Source organism: Panthera uncia, chromosome B1 (genome assembly GCF_023721935.1).
Source record: "Panthera uncia isolate 11264 chromosome B1, Puncia_PCG_1.0, whole genome shotgun sequence".
NCBI lineage: Eukaryota > Metazoa > Chordata > Mammalia > Carnivora > Felidae > Panthera > Panthera uncia.
Genome location: NC_064811.1, coordinates 86,568,121 through 86,586,006, shown reverse-complemented (window position 1 = coordinate 86,586,006; position 17,886 = coordinate 86,568,121). Strand labels below are relative to the sequence as shown.

Genomic DNA, 17,886 nt, shown 5'->3' with positions numbered 1-17,886 from the left:
TGTAAAAAAAACCATGAGACAGCTGAGGTAGAGAGTTTCTACAGCAACATGAAGGAAAAGTGATTTTGTTGACTAATTTGCTATTCTTTGTTATTAATCATTAAAGGCCTATAATTATTACTTGCAGTTATAGAAATCGCACAATTCATTCATTCATCATTCTTTTATTCTTTCATTCATTCAACAATTACTAGGCATTTTGTATATACTGGTATCATGGTAGTGGGTGGGAATACAAAGATCAGAAATATGATCCCTTTTCTATGCTCTGGCGATAGTAACAACTGAATCCAAACTATTTAATACATTAATCAACTCAATCTGGGAATCATACAGGTTGAAACAACTCATAAAGTTCTGGTTATTTTATGTCTCTAACATTGTGATTCACAGGGGATACAAAGAAGAGTAAAACATAAATAGTACACAAATCTGTCTAATACAAGATAGATTAAGTTAAGTGCCATTAAAAAAGCACAAATAAAAATCAAAGGAGGGACAGGGGATATTCAGATAGGGAAAATTTAAGAAGGGTGTCCTGGAGGAGGTGGGATTTGAGGAGGGCCTTATAGGATAGAAAGTAGTTTAGAAAGCGAAGAAGTCACAGGCACAGAGGAAAGAACAAGTGGCATTTTCATGAAATAGGGAGTGATATTAACATCAATAATATAAAATTTAACACTTATTGAGTAAGGTGCTATGCTAAGTGCTTTCCATGTATTTAGTTGTTTAACACAACAACGCTATGAAGTAGAACAACTATTTTATTTACCTTTTTTATTGTGGTAAAAAACACATAAGATTTACCACCTTAACCATTTTTTAATGTTCATTTATTTTTGAGAGAAAGAGACAAAGTGCGAGTGGGGGAGGGACCGAGATAGAGGGAGATGCAGAATCTGAGACAGGCTTTAGGCTCTGAGCTGTCAGCACAGAGCCCGGTGCTGGGCTCTAACCCACGAACCGCGATCATGATCTGAGCCGAGGTCGGATGCTTAATCTACTCAGCCACCCAGGCGCCTCCCATCTTAACCATTTTTAAGTATACACATTGTGGTGAATCAGATCTCCAAAACTTTTTCATCTTGTAAAACTGAAATTCCATACTATTGAACAACTTCCCTTTGCCCCCTCCCATCAGCCCCTGGGAACCACCAGTCTACTTTCTATTTCTATGCATGTGACTACCTTACATTCCTCGTATAAGAGAAATCATACAGTATTTGTCTTTTTGTAACTGGCTTATTTCACTCAGCATAACATCCTCAAGGTTCATCCATGCTGTAGCAGGACAGGATTTCCTTCTTTTTTAAGGCTGGATATATGTATTTATCACATTGTTTGTCCATTCACCTGTCTATGGACATTTGAGTTACTTCCACCTCTTGGTTACTGGGAATAGTGTTGCTGTGAACATGGGTGCACAAATACCTAAGTAGGTACTATTTTAAGATGAGAAAGGCCCAGAAAGGGTAAATAAATAAAGGGAATAAGTTTATTCCAGGTCACACAACAAATTAAGAACCCTAACTCAGACATTTCGGGGTGTCCATCCTAGATAACTACTCTTTACAAATACATTCCCGTTCATTTTATTAATTTCATTGGTCCTACAATCTTGTGAAATTATAAAACCATACAGAATTAGCATGTATTCAGTATTTGTTAGATGGCAAAATCTTCACATTGATTATTTTCTTGACGTAATCATTTAATTATTTTCTTAATTTAATACGTTAAAGTAGCTCTTATCTCCATTTTCAATAGCATGTCTAAGGCCACCTCGCTAGTGAAACCTGGTCTAAGGTCACAAGTGATGAAGCCATGATTTAAACTCAAACTGACACCAAACTTTGTTGTAGTTCTCGATGTTCCCATTTGCTCCTTTCTGAGATGTGGGGAGTGAACAAGAAGTCACAGACTGGACTCCAGTCCAGTTCTCGCACTGACTTGCTACATTCCTCAACTTCTCTATCTGTAAAATGAGAAGGCTGAACTGGATGATCTCTAAATTTTCCCAGCCCAATTAGGCTCTGCACCTTCTCTTCTTAAAGGATTCTTAACCAGATATTTTATACGTAAGCAGGTTTGGTCTCAACTGTGCACCCATGTTCCTCCTCTTTCAAAACTTTTGTGCAATTACATTATAGATAAGTGGTTTTAAAATTCAAATAATACTAAAAAGCAGGTACAGTAATAACAGAAGTTCCCTTGTTCTATATACTCTTCTACCCCTGAATGAACGTCTGGCAACCAAAGCCCATGCTTCTCAACTCACTGGTGTTCTTTCCTGAAATCTATCTCTTTTTCCATATAACAAATGTACATTGTTATCTCTTGATTTATAAATATTAGGCCTTATTTATTGATTTTTGTTATGGGAGATGAGGTTCTGTTCTGTTTGGTTTTATTTTTTTTACATTTACACCTTTTTTCCCCTTTTACCATTCTCTTAATATTATCCCCAATTTGGGGCACCTGGGTGGCTCAGTCAGATGAGCATCCAACTTAGGCTCAGGTCATGATCTCGCAGTTCGTGGATTGGAGCCCTGCACGGGGTTCACTGCTGTCAGTGCAGGGCCCACTTCAGATCCTCTGTCCCCCCCCCCCCCGCCCCCCGCCTCTCTCCAGCTCATTCTCTCTCTCCCTCTCTCTCTCACTCTCCCCCCAAAAATAATAAACTTAAAAAATATTAACTCCAATTTTTAGTTAAGTGTTTATGCAATGTTTTTATTATTATTGCTTTGTGTATATACTGTTCACTGCTGAGCTAAAGTGTGCTGTACAATTTTTTTTTTTTAACATTCAAGTCTCTACCTACCTAAAACCTCTGTAAAATGCCCTATTGTTTAACTTTCCACTGTATGAAAACTGCCAAGTAATCAATCAGTTCCATTTTTCTTTCCTGGGCCTTCTGACCTTTAGCTAATGATCAGTGCTCTCTAGGCCTTCTACCTAGCTCTGGTCCCGAGAGTCCCTTTGCCAGCATACCAAGAACTCTCTTCAGCCCCTTTTGTGTTGGATACCACTTATTCCTTTTTCCTATTTACTCTATTGTGTTAGTGAAGCATATCTTCCAGGAGTTTCTTGAGGTACATTTCTTGAGACCTTGACATTTTCTTTATTACTTTCACATTTGATTGATGGATTGATAAGGTATAAAATCTTAGGTTGGAAATTGTTCTTTAGATTTTGAAGGTATTGCTTCACTGTCTTCTAGCTTTCTAAGTTGCTACTGAGATATGTGATGGCATCAAAATGCCAAATTCCAAATTTTTGGTATATGGCTCCTCCTTTTTTTCTCTGTCTGGAAACTGTTAGGAACTTCTTTTCATCCTTGGTGTAGTAAAATTTCAAAACAATATGCCTAGGTTTGGGTCATTTTTCAAGTGGGCTTATTTTTTTTTTATTGGAGTATAATTAATGTACAGTGTTATCTTTATTTCAGGTGTATAATATAATGATTCAACAATTCTATACATTATTCAGTGCTCATCAAGATAAGTGAACCCTTGATCACCTTTATCTATTTCACACCCTGCCCTCTGGGAAACCACCAGTTTGTTCTCTGTATTTACTGTTGTTTTGTTTGTTTGTTTTGTTTGTCTGTTTTGTCTTTTTTGTTCATTTGTTTTGTTTCTTAAATTCCACATATGAGTGAAATCATGGTTTTTGTCTTTCTCTGACTTATGTCACTTATTATAATACCCTCTAGGTCCATCCATGTTATCGCAAATGGCAAGATCTCATTCTTTTTTATGGCTGGGTAATATTCCAGTGTGTGTGTGTGTGTGTGTGTGTGTGTGTGTGTATCTGTGTATCTTTATGCATTCATCTATGGATGGACACTTGGGTTGCTTCCATATATTGCCTAGTGTAAATTATGCTGCAATAAACATATGGGCGCATATGAAACATATATCGTTTCAAAACAGTGTTTTCATTTTCTTTGGGCAAATACCTAGCAGTAAAATTACTAGATCATATGGTAATTCTATTTTTAATTTTTTGAGGAAACTCCATACTGTTTTCCACAGTAACTGCACCAATTTACATTCCCACCAACAGTGCATGTGGGTTCCTTCTACTCCACATCCTTGCTAACACTTGTTATTTCTTGTCTTCCTGATTTCAGCCATTCTGACAGGCATAAGATGATATCTGATTGTGGCTTTGATTTGCATTTCCCTGATTAGTGATGTTGAGCATCTTTTCATGTGTCTGTTGGCCATCTCTATATTTTCTTTGGACAAATGTCTATTCAGGTTCTCTGCCCATTTTTAATCAGATTTTTTTGTTTGTTTTTGTTTTTGGTATTGTGTTTTATAAGGTCTTCATATATTTTGGATATTAACCCCTTATCAGATATATCATTTGCAAATATTTTCTCCCACTCAGGAGATTGCCATTTTGTTTTGTTGATGGTTTCCTTCCCTGTGCATAAGCTTTATTTTGGTGTACTCCCATTAGTTTATTTTTCCTATTGTTTTCCTTGCCTAACGAGACATATCTAGAAGAATGTTTCTATGACTAATGTCAAAGAGATTATTGTCTATGTTATGATAGGCATAATCTATGATAATAGATTAGGTTTTTAATCTATTTTGAGTTTATTTTTGCATGTGGTATAAGAAAGTGGTCCAGTTTCATTTTTTTGCATGTAGCTGTCCAGTATTCCCTACTCCATTTATTGAAGAGGTTGTTTTTCCCCATTGTATATTCTTGCCTCTTGTTGTAGTACAATTGACCATTCAAATGTGGGTTTATTTCTAGGCTCTCTTTCTGTTCCATTGATCTATGTGCCTATTTCTGTGCCAGCACCATACTGTTTTGATTGCTATAGCTTTGTAGTAGTGGGCTTTTTAAATCAAGAGAAATGGATTCTTCATTATTGACACATTTTCTTCTATTAGTTTTTTTATATTTTCCTTTCCACTATTTTATCTGTTTTCTCTTTCTAGTTCTATTCTTGAGGTATTGTGTTTCACGAACTGAATCTTTAATATTTTTTTAAAAAATGCTTATATCAGTTTCTATTTCTTTGTCTTTTTTTCTTGCATTTTCTCAGGTGATATCCTAATATGTCATCTTTAAGATTTTCTTCTTTTTCTTTTTTAAGTTTATTTATTTATTTTGAGAGAGGGAAAGAGTGAGCAGGGGAGGGGCAGAGAGAGAGAGAGAGAGAGAGGGAATCCCAAGAAGGTTCCACCCTCTCAGCTTGGAGCCCCATGTGGGGCTTGATATGATGAGGTGTGAGATCATGACCTGAGCTTAAATTAAGAGTCAGAGACTTAATGGACTGAGCCACCCAAATGCCCCTGTTGTTGTTGTTGTTATTGTTTTATGGGTTAACATATTTTTAGTTTCCAAGAAGTTACTTCTTGTTCTTTGTTGGTTCTTTTTTTTTTTTTTTCTTTTTCATTCCATACTTGTTTTATGGATGGAATGAAACATCCATCATAATATATTATTATGTTGGATAATAATATATTATGTTATTATATTATATTATAATATATTATATAATATATAATATTTAGTGAATATATAATATATTATATATTCACTAAAGAGTGAATGACTAAAAAGCTGATTGGAAGTACTGAATGAAAGACTTCGACACTGGTGGGCTTCACTAGTGACTGAGTGATCAGGTGGCTAGCTCCCCCACTTTTTTTTTTTTTAATTACAGCTACAGTATCTGTAGTTATTTTCTCTGGGGACAGTTGATTCTAAAAAGAAATATTTTTTTTATTTCTTTGAGAACATAATTCTAGCTTCCAAATTTCTGGAATTAAGGGCAAATGGGGGTGAGGGGGAAGAGATCCGTTATTCAGTGTGCAGATTCTGAGTTCTTGTTTTCAATATGGCACATCACCCTTGCCCTCCTCTGTGAACAGTATCCCCGTATTTTGAGCATCTCTGGCTCAGTTTCTTCACAGAATAAACTTCTAGTCTCTCGCAGGAGTCAGGGAGTCTACTCAAGATAAGGGTAGGAATCTGGGTCTCTAAATAATATTTTTAATTAAAGATGATTTCAGCTCCTCCTTATCCCCTTCCTCTGAGGTTTCTGGTATCCTACATTCTTGAAATATTCTGGGATCCTGTGAGAGCAAATTGACTTGCTTCCTGATAGTCACTCCCTATCCTCATGCTTTTAAGTTTGATCCTCCTCTTTTCTACTCAATCCTTTACTATTTTTCTTTAATCTGCTTTCTGCCTTCATATATAGTAGTCCAAGTTACAGAATCTTGAACACAGGTTCATCACAGATGGAGTATGATTCTTCTGGTTTTTGTTCTCCTTGTTATTTGGAAGTCTGATCTTTCTTGGGGAGAAGGGGGTTGAAATACTTCTATACACTCTCTTGGCCTGGGAAATCCTCCACTGAAAAATGATTTTTTAAAATTGTGTTTGCAGACTATGTAGTTCCTCAAGTTCCTTTTCTTTTAAAACAAGGATTACATAAATTACTCATCAAAAGTGTTAGTGAATTACATTGTATAATTGCATGTGCATCTAATTGTACACTAACATATATAACTAGAAACGAGCTTGTAATTAAGCACTCAGCACTGATAAATCCTAAACTATAATATTAAAATTGTTATGGGTATGATAGCTAAACTGTTTTGAGATTTAGATATATATTGGCAATATAGAAAATATTCACCAATACTCTTAGAAAAAGTATCTATCACTTGGTTCAGAAGACTCTGTTACTATTGGAATTAGTCAGTTAAAACATTTTGGTGGGAAAGTTAGTTAGCACTGACACAGTTTTTGTTTTTTAATGCAGTGTGTTTTTCCATAGTCATGGTCCTTTCTGTAATACTGTTTGAGAGCATGCATATTAATACACATGGTAAATTAGGTCTTAAAAAGCATAATCTTGTAAAGTAAGTTTTCACAATAATGCAGATTATTTATCCTGCATCAAACAAAAAGGCAATAATAAGCCTCTTAAAAAAAAAGCCTTGGGGTACCTATATGGCTATTGATTGACTGCCTGACTCTTGATTTCGGCTCAGGTCAAGATCTCACAGTTCGTTGGATTGAGCCCTGTGACTGCTCTGTGCTGACAGTACGGAGCCTGCTTGGGATTCTCTCTCTCCCTATCGCTCTCTCTCTGACCCTCCCCTATGCACGTGTACACGCATGCCCTCTCTTTCAAAATAAATAAATAAACTTTTTTTTTTTAAAGCTTTAAAAGGTCTGCTTTTGAAGCAATTTTTGTAAGTTTCCCTTTAAGGGATGGTAATCAATACATATCTTAGTTAGGGTTGTTATGGAAAAAAAAAATCACCCTACAGTGGGTAGCTTAAACAGCAAACATTTATCTCTCACAGCTCTGGAGGTTGAGAAGTCCAAGATCAGGGTGCTGGCAGATCTAATGTCTGGTGAGGGGTCCCTTCCTGGTTTGCAGGTAGAGAGCTGGAGAGGAAGCAAACTCTCTTTTCTCAGGGGGTACTAATTCCATTCAAGAGGTCTCCACCTTTATGACCTAATTACCTCCCAAAGGCCCACCTCCTAATACCATCACGTTAAAGGTTAGGAATTTAACATATGAAGCTTTGAGGGAGGCAAACATTCAACCCTTAACACATACTTAATGCAGGGTCATACAGCTGGATATATTGAAACCAGGAGGAAAAAATACCTTCTTGGATGTTTCTTATTTTTGAAAAGACTTTTATATATTCCTCAGGACACCAATATTCATTATAATCAAAATCAGAATAAGCCAATCAAAAGGTATTTCTCTAATAATCAAATACTTTTTTTGAAAGAAAAAAATATTTTATATGTACAGAATTCTTTTAGATGCCTTGCAGTAATCCTTGAGGACCTATTAGCCTCTCTTGGCTAAATAAGCGATCTATCTGTAAAAATATTAAACACAAATATTTATTCTTCAATCTTTACTGCTTACATTATTATAAATATAAAAATGACACATTAAATTTGAGGTATTTTGAAAACATGGAAAATAATAAAGAAAAAAATGTTACCACGTAGCATATAGAGATAGCTACCTTTAAAAAATCCATATTAGCATATTCTTCCCATCCTTTTTTTCTTTTTTAAGGTGTTTTTTTTTAAGTTTTTTTTCCTTATTTTGAGAGAGAGAGAGAGCATGGGAGGGGCAGAGAGAGACAGAGAGAGAGAGAATCCCAACAGGCTCTTCACTGTCAGTGCTGAGCCTGATGTAGGGCTTAAACCCACATACTGTGATATCATGACCTGAGCCAAAATCAAGAGTCAGACGCTTAACCAACTGAGCCTCCCAGGGGTCCCACCTCCCATCCTTTTTAAAATCAGTTTTTACATGGTTAAGATCATAGTGCACAGAGTAAGATGAGGCCCAATTTATTGAGTACTCCTAAATGGCAGACAACCTCCTAAGTGCTTCACATACATTGTATCAATATCCTATGAGCCAGATATTTTATGCCAAATATATGGAAAATATGAGGATATATGGAAAAACTGAAGATTAGTGAGTTTAAATAAGTTGCCTGGGGCCATCCAGCCAGTAAGCAGCCAAGCTGAGATTTTAGCACAAGCTTGGCCAGTATCAAAATCCATACTCTTTACCATTATGTTTATTTTCTTTGTTTACCACTGTAACTAATTTTTATGTCATTAACAAATCATTGCAAATATCATGTAAAGTAAAAATGTAAAACTCCTGTATGATTAGGCTTATCTCGCTGAAGCCCTGCAGTCAATGAGCATATTTTTCAAAAATCTTTACAAATATTAAGAGCATGAATGGAATATTGTTGTTGTTCAAGTTAAAATGTATTGAGACTTTAAATGTTTTTATAAGCTTATCAGGCATTTGTATTTCTAAGGATTATATATTTCTCAAATAAGTACAGTGTGAGCCAGAAATTACAAAATGACCCTTTGGAACAAATAACATTACCTCATTGATTCTGGTTATGTTGGGCAGGTACAGTAGGTGGAAGATACACACACACACACACACACACACACACACACATATACATATATATATATATATGATTTGTTTAAAGTTCCTAAACATAGCTGGTTCCAAGACTTTAAGATTCTCTCCTTAAAATCTAGTTTACATCATTATTTTTACATCTAAAGAAAAATGGTAAAAGGAAAAGGTATTTACTAAGCAAAGATAAATGCTAACTAAACCCTTATTGAAAATATCACCAGATCATGGATTAATGCAGTTTTAATGCATTTCCAATACCTAGTTATTCTAATTTCCTCTCTGGCTACACTATTTTCACTGTAATCTATTTAAGAGTTGGAGCCACTGATGCAATCAGTTTGATTTATCTAGTGACAATACCTCAATTATCCTCCTGGGGAAAATTATTTTCTTGTGAGTAAATCTAATTTTGGTTTAATCTTCCAAGTAATTTTAATTAATTTTCTATATATTTTGACAAAAGTAATTATGAAAGAAAAAGGCCATTATGACTATATTATTATGAAATATAGAGAAAATATCACATCAAAAAAGACATAAACATTTTCAGTTGGTGTTAGTGAATTATGACCTTGCAAGTTACAAGAATATGCCAGAATGTTTTAGCACCCATAAGCCACAGAAGGCTAAGGAGACATGTGGCTAATAAGATGAGAATTTTGTAACTTGAGAGTTGAGTAAATGGGTAGCAATATCTTGTCACCTTAAATATTATGCCTGGTGTGCTGGTAACATGGGCATTGGCTTAATGGCTCATTTCGTGGGAGAAGTTTTAACCTTTACATCAACATTTACGTAAATTTTAGGTTGCACAGAAATATATAATCAATTTGAATTTGCTGTTTCGGATATCTGCGTTTTCCTGAATTTCCTTATTAATAGCTTACTTCTCTTCCTATAGGCTTGGCTTGACATAACCCATCTGGATCATGTCTACAAAGGAAACAAACTGCATACATTTTTGCTGCAAAAGATAACAAACCCCACAAATTTTCAGTAGTGGATATCTAAGAAATGAACCTCACTGGACAAAAATTATAAGAACTACGAAAGTCTGAGTTTCTGAAATTGAAGAAGAGTTCCAGCTAGACCTTCCTATTGTGTATGTTGTGTGAACACACACAGTCGGGAGTGCAGATTAGCACAATTTTCCTAGAAAGTGATTTGGCAAACATATCAAAGTCTTAACGCATAAGATATCCATCATAGTAATAATTACACATTATAACAACATGAAGAAAAAGAAACATTATTGATGAGTAGGGGAAAGATTTATGACAATGTTCAGTAAACCAAGATCTATGTAGTATGATGTCAATGATAGTAACATATGTATAAACATGCATTTGTATGTGTGCAAGAATATATAAAGACCAAAGGTTTTCGACGGTATTCATTTTTTCAGTAGTTGAAATACTGGTGATTCTTCTTTATATTATTACGTATTTTTCTGTATTGAGCATATTGTTCATTAATAATAAGAAAAAAGTATTTAAAAGAAATACAAGGAGGTGTGCCTACGTGCTTCAGTCTGTTGAGCTTCTGACTTTGGCTCAGGTCACAATCTCAAGGTTCATGGGTTCCAGCCCGTGTTGCGCTCTGTGCTCACAGCTCAGAGCCTGGAGCCTGTTTCAGATTCTGTGTCTCCCTCTTTCTCTGCCCTTCCCCTGTTCCCGCTCTGTCTCTCTCTCTTTCTCTCAAAAATAAACATTAAAAAAATTAAAAACAAATAAAACAAATACAAGGAATAACAGTAACATTTCTTTGTTTTTCTTTCATTATCTTTTAAAAATGTAAAATAAACCAAGGGAAGTCGTTGTCATTAGAAATCATTCATTCATTCCACTGATAACTATTTGTAAGCACTTGCTACATGTCAAACATAGTTTTAGGCACTGGGGATTCTGCAGTGAAGAAAATTAAGTTCATATCTGGGAGAGGAACAAATGTTACCTCGGTCACATAATGGTGAAGTGCTATGAATGAAATCATACTCATTAATGTGCTATACTTCATAAATAGTAGAAAACACAAGTTATAAACTTGCTAGCAAAGAATATAAAAGTATCTCCTTTATTTAGTCTAAGGCATATAATTTTTCTTAATTAACTGAAGAAATTGAAATTGTTTGATTACTTACCCCAATATTAAACATCCCTGTAAAATATTCCATATTTGCTTGAATGAACCAAATGTTGCTTAAACCTAGTTCATCACTTCTCTTCTTAGCACGAATTAATGATAGTTCCTTGTTTTCTATTAACGTAACCTAGATTTCATCCAGGAAACAAAAGTTACATTCAGTAACATAATTCAGACATTAGGGCAAAATATTATTACTGCATTTAAGCTTTCATGTAGAACATATTCATTGATTCTTGTCCTGTGCCAGGAAGTACACCAGATAGTGTGTTACAAAACTGAACAAGGTCCTTGAGTTCTTGCACCTTATGGATGGAGTGATAGAAGAGAAACAGGCAATTACAATACAGTGGTAAGTGTTTAACGAAAGACATATCATGTGTCATCACAGCACTCAGACTTGATGACTAAGGAAGGTTTCAGCCATTTAACACGGAAAATAATATAGAAGCTGAGGCCTGAACAATGAATAGAAACTAGCTGGAGCAATGGAGGAGTGTTTCAAGCAGAGAGAGAAACATGCATGAAGTGGGAAGTGAGACAGACACAGGGTGTTTGAAAAACTGAGAACATTGGTGTCTCTGGGCACGGTGTGTGGTGGTGATGCAGAGTGGGGGACAGGGTGTGGAGGGTAGAATTGAGTCTGGAGAGGTAACGGGAGCCAGATCATGTGATAAAAGAAGGTTCCGTTGCTGCAATGTGTAGTATGGATTGGTGGGGGTGAGGCAGAAGGAAGGGTAACCAGTTAGGAGTCTCTAGGAATGCAGGCCAATGAAGATTGGAAAGGATTACGGGTCTAGAGAGAGAAAAGTGGGCAGAATTAAGTCCCTTTCATCACTATCATCTCTAATTCTACCCTTATTTTGTCCTTATGCTTGTCTTCACAGAAACATCCTGGGTCCTTTTGTATAAAAAAACCTGTCAGAGTATACTTGGTTTAAGGCTTTCTGGCCATTCATTATTCTATCCAAGATTTCCCCTCTCCAGGCTCAATGTCTCTAAGTTTCCAGAATTGTTGGGAAGGGGGAAAAGACCCCATATCTCTGCCTTTGTTTCTCCAGGATTCTACTCTATGAGCTTTCTTCCTCTAACTCCAACCAAGAAAATTGTTACTTTCCTTGATAATGAAACAGACACCTGCTATTTTTTCCCAGGATTCCTTGTTCATTTTGCCTCTCATTTTCTAAGGAAGGGAAAGAATAATACCCTTCCATTCCCCATCTTTCTGTTACATGTCTTTCTGGCCAGTCTATGCTCATCTTTCCCTTCTGCAAGGAATCACTATGATTATTTTACACCTTCTAGAAAGTTCACAAGCAAAGAATCTGCCCCATTTGATTTGCATTTTTTAAAAAATATAATCTATTGTTAAATTGGCTTCCATACAACACCCAGTGCTCATCCCGATAAGTGCCCTCCTCAATGCCCATCACCAATTTTCCCCTCTCCCCCACCCGCTGATTTGTATTTTTTTAAATACATTAAATTCTAGACTTTTATGCTAAAAGATGGTCATTGTGAGGAAATGATTTCATATGGCAGAAGACTAAAAATAACAAACTTCTAACAAATAGTGGCAACCACTGCATAAACTGTGGTACATTTACTTAAAAACATACTATGTAGTCACATTTTAGTGATATTTTAATAATGATATTTGAAACTATTTGTAATAGGGAAAAACATACTGAGTGAAAGCTGGTGACTAAAATCGTTTTTGCATTTTTCAGAATCTGCAGTAAGAAGCACCCTCATGGACAATGATGTTAAGAATATGGGGAGAAAAGCATTTGATGGATGAGTGTGGTAAATTTAGAGTTTATTTTTTTCTTTGACAAATTTTGTTATTGCTGTTACAATTTTGATACAATGGATAAAAATCAAGATACTGAAAGGATATGCTTAACAAGGGTCAGAAGCTAGTATTTCCAGTATAAAATTATGTTGACAATTAAACTAGTTTCATCATTCATTATTTTATTTAACCACAGAATCGTTATTTCTTCTATACATTATTTAAAAATATAACCCTTTCAGGGGCCCCTGTGTGGCTCAGTTGGTTAAGCTTCCGACTCTTGATTTTGGCTCAGGTCATGATCTCACGGTTGGTGAGTTCGAGCCCAATGTCAGGCTCTGCTGGGCTCTGCAGCTGGGCTCTGCCCCTCCCCCACTCAGGTTGTCTTGGTCTCTTTCAAAATAAATAAATAAACTTTAAAGAAATTTATAACCCTTTTATAAAAGTTAAAACTGTACTGTGGTCCTACTTTACTTTTTTAAAGATTCTTAGAAGTTTAGTTCAAAGACCAAAAAAAAAAAAAATCTGTGCCACATATGTGACCTGAATGAATGCTTATAAATTCAAAGGGAAGCAGTAAGACTCAGCTAACTGAATTGCATAGTTTTCCAATGTTTCCCTTTATCTGCTATTCAGATTTTTACCTGGCATGATGGCAGCATGTGAGCAAGGACAATGCCAACATGGCCCTGGAGAAGGCAGAAAAAGAAACAAGTTAACTCGGGTCCTTAATGCTTTCTTCTCATTCTGAGACAGCAGTCTTGCCAAATAAAAACATGACTCTGAATGTAATACAGTAAAGTCACATAGTCGGGGGAAGGCTAAAGAGAATAAGAGGAGAGACATAATACCCCGCCGCTGCAGAAATCCACAATTCTGTCACCGGGTTTGGCCTGACTTGTCACCACATAAACAAGGTTGTTTAACTGCTGTTGCTTCCTTAAAGCTCGATCACTGGACATTTTGCCTGGGGAAGACAAGAAGTGAAGACAATGAAATGGTAGGCATTGTGAGAGAGTGAGAAGGCACTCAGAGAATGGATGGCCGGCGTCCAGGAAGAGGGGTGAATATATAAATGAGTTACAAATTCCACATAATCCATGAAGAGAGGACCAGAGACCTGGAACCCAGAAATGAAATCTCTCTATGCATATTTTTACTTTTATTCACATCCAATTTTTCTTTCGATTGTCATTGTAAAAACATCTTCTAGAGAGGAAACAATAAGTGAAATATTAATTGCAGAGTCATACACAAAGTGCTGAGTAAATGTTTACTGGATGAATAAAAGTTAAGAGTCACAGTCCCTTCCCTCTATCTCTACCAGAGACATATTGCAAAGATTACCTAATTCTAGCTCATTGTTTAAATCTCCTTGGACAAAACAGATTTATAATAAATAAAAACATTCTTACTATTTAATCAGCATGTCCTTGAACTCTTAGTTATTTTGGTGAGGATACTTGGGACATAGGTGTCACATTGTCGGAAATGTATCAATGCTTAGTGTATTTAGAGAGAAATTAGATTTTACCATTTCAGCTTTGAAGCTTCCTTTCCTTATGAGTCAGACACAGAAATCTAATGCAATAGAGATTAAAGATAGGGCATTTCCAAGTATGAAATGCCTTGGGCCTAACAGCATGAAAATATCTTAACTTTCCTTCAAAGCTACTAGTTAAGTCCATGAAAATAACTTCAGAAGGATGAATGAAATTATTTGTTTTTACATGTTTCAAATGCACTTTTTGTAAGAGCAAGATTAAGAAAATATAGAGAGCAGATTTCATTGATATAGATAAAAGGAAAAACCCAGATAATCTTTTGGCTTGATCAAAAGTTATTTACAGATACCAAGGTTTCCCTGCTCCATTTTCACAGAAAAATAGCCTGGCTTTTTTTCCTTTTATTCTCTTTTCTGTTTTCCTTCTTTCTTATGTTACTAAAATAAAAATACTGGAAAATCTTTATTCTAGGAAAAAATAAAAAATATGTGAAAAAATATGAGAGAAAAGATCCATAATCTAATAATTCAGAGCAAATATCTTTGTATACACATACTTCCAGGTGTATCTAGAAATTCATAATATTGAAGATAGTATATAAAACATTATAACTCTTTCCATGTCAGTGCATTTATTTCTGTACCATAAGTTTTAATGGCTGCATAGTATTTCATTGACTATATATGCCATACTTATATAACCAATCTCCTATTGTAATAATGTGATCATCGTCATACAGCTAAATCACTGTACACATTCTTAATTATTTAGTGTGCCCTAATGTGAATTTCAAACATAAAGGGCCTTTAAACCAATAGTCTGATGATTTCATTTGTGAAGACAGTTTCATGTAGCTTTATTTTCATTTTTCTCTAATAATATAATTGTGAAAAATTTAAACAAAATATGTGAAAGCTCCTGTCAGCCTATCCTTCCTGGATAACCACCCCTAAAAGATTATGACAATTTTCAACACAGCAAAGTTGAAAGAATCTTACAGTGACTGCCTTTATAACCTCCACTTAGATTCTACCATTAACAACTTACTATATTTGGTTTATCACACTCTTTTTTAAAAAATTTTTAAAAGTTTATTTATTTTGAGAGACAGTGTGTGAGCAGGGGAGGGGCAGAGAGAGAGAAAGAGAGAGAGAGAGAGAGAGAGAGAGAGAGAGAGAGAGAAAGAGACAATCCCAAGCAGGGTCCACACTGTTAGTGCAGAGCCTGTTGAGAGGCTTGAACTCACAAACTGCAAGATCATGACCGATCTGAAATCAAGAATCCAACACCTAACCGACTGAACCACCCAGGTGCCCCTGGTTTATCACACTTTTATTCATCTATCCATCCATTCATAAATCCACTTAATTTTTTTTAAGGTTTATTTATTTTTGACAGAGAGAGACAGCGCATGAGTGGGAGAGGGGCAGAGAAAGAGGGAGACACAGAATCCAAAGCAGGCTCCAGGCTCTGAGCTGTCAGCACAGAGCCTGACATGGAGCTTGAACTCACAGACTGCGAGATAATGACCTGAGCCGAAGTCGGACGGTCAACCAACTGAGCCACCCAGGCGCTCCAATCCACCTAATTTTTTTTAAGTAGGTTCCACATCCAGTGTGGAGCACAACATGGGGTCTGAACCCATGATCCTGAGATCAAGACCCGAGCTGAGATCAAGAGTTAGACATTCAACCAACTGAGGCACCCAGGCACCTCTCCACCTAATTTCTTTTAGCAATGCAGTTCTAATTTGGAAGAGGGAGAGCAACAAGAGGAAGCAGGGGAGTTAGAGGGCAAAAAGGGAAAAATATTTCTGAGCCCTGTGGGAAAGCTAGTCACAAATGCTACCTTTTGAGGAAACCACCAAGAGGCAAGAAATGAGCACAAACATTTTAGTCTCAGCTTTGTGGATTTCTTAACATTTCTTAGCCAAAGGATTTTTCATAAAGTCAAAAGAAATTACCTTTGTTAAGAACAAGGAGAAAAAAACATTTATTTAATGGAATAACTAATTAACATCCAGTTTGGTACCATTATTTCTACTAGATGTTTAGAATTATCTAACTTTCCTAGGTTTGTTTCAAAAGCAAATGTTGATGAAGATCTGTTTTTCTTGCTGAGATTCCATCTTTGCATATAAAGAATTCATGCTGAAATGAAGTTTGAAGGCAAAGGGGTAATTTTCAGGGTTGTGTTTAAATAGACACTATTAGGGAGCCAGGGTGGCTCAGTCAAGCATCAGACTCTTGATTTCGACTCAGGTCACAGTCTCAAGTTTCATGGGTTTGAGTCCCACATTGGGGTCTGTACTGACAGTGTGGAGCCTGCTTTGGATTCTCTCTTTCCCTCTCTCTCTGCCCCCCCCCCCCAATAAATAAATATTAAATAAATAAATAGGCACTATTAAGCTGCACATACTCTCACAGATTGAGTTAAAAACACAGTAGCATAATGCCCAGATGCTTTATGGAAAAGCCACCTCTAACAAAGCATTCCTCTTCCCCATTCCAGTTTTGAAGCTCCTGGAAACACGAACAGGATCTCAAATACATTGAACGAGGTTAGAAAGTGGTATTTTGAGACATGGCATTAATTTAAAAATCAAATCCCACTTTCTATTTTTAGCTAACATTCTTCTGCCTAAGACACCATTTATAAGCATAAATTTACAATCTATTTTTAGTTTGACTAAAAATGCTGGTTCTTTAAGTGTCATCACTGAAAAAGAAACTCAAGAATCAAATGATCAGGTGTTTTAATACAAATGATGTCATTTGTTCTGTGATGTAATTCTCCCACAGTGAAAGTCAAGTCTTTTCCTTGTCTAATTCAAGTTAGGAGGAACCTGATTATTTAGACAACTTCAGTGTTGTTTGCAGTGCCCAAAAAGAAAATACAAAGATAAAAGAGTCAATTTTTAAGTGAAGGAAGAGCTTTATTGGAACACCAGTCCAAAGCATCAAATAAGGAAAATAAAATTTAAAACAATATCCTAGATAGGAAATGTGCACATTTGTAGCCAGGATACCTGCTCAGTCTAAAATTATGCTCAAGATCATGCTGTTCTTGATTTTTTTATTTCTTAGTCCAAAGCAACAAAGCATCTTAAATGTCATGACTTCCTGGTAAAAGGAAAGCAGTTGGGCGCCTGGATACACGTGTGACTTCTTTACTAAAGATTCATTTGCTGCTTTGTTTTCAAAGTATTTTCTTTGAGCTAGAGCACACCAATCACATTCTATAAGTTTTTTAAAAATTTATCATTAAATATGAAGACAAAAAAGGCTAAAACTAATGATGTAGATAATTTTTAAAAACATGCTTTTTGTTTGGAAAGTTATAAAATCAAAAGAGCAAATTTCTTTAACAGTCATGGATGTAGCAGAGCTATTCTATTCTAGAGAAGGCACAAGACAACCGAATAGACAAAGTGGCACTGACAGGACCTCTGGTCAGAGGAAAGGGGC

General features: G+C 35.8%; 1 protein-coding gene across 2 annotated transcripts in view; it reads right to left on the bottom strand.

The window, feature by feature from the left end:
• Positions 1 to 17,886, bottom strand: part of GSTCD (glutathione S-transferase C-terminal domain containing) — a 129,564-nt gene that overhangs the window by 14,979 nt on the left and 96,699 nt on the right. For both annotated transcript variants that reach the window (XM_049630957.1, XM_049630958.1), the window contains exons 6-8: positions 13,766 to 13,881; positions 13,559 to 13,603; positions 11,118 to 11,246 (exon numbers count right to left, since the gene is read on the bottom strand). In XM_049630957.1, the coding sequence (XP_049486914.1) occupies positions 11,118 to 11,246; positions 13,559 to 13,603; positions 13,766 to 13,881 (290 nt within the window). The remainder of the gene's footprint in view (positions 1 to 11,117; positions 11,247 to 13,558; positions 13,604 to 13,765; positions 13,882 to 17,886) is intronic.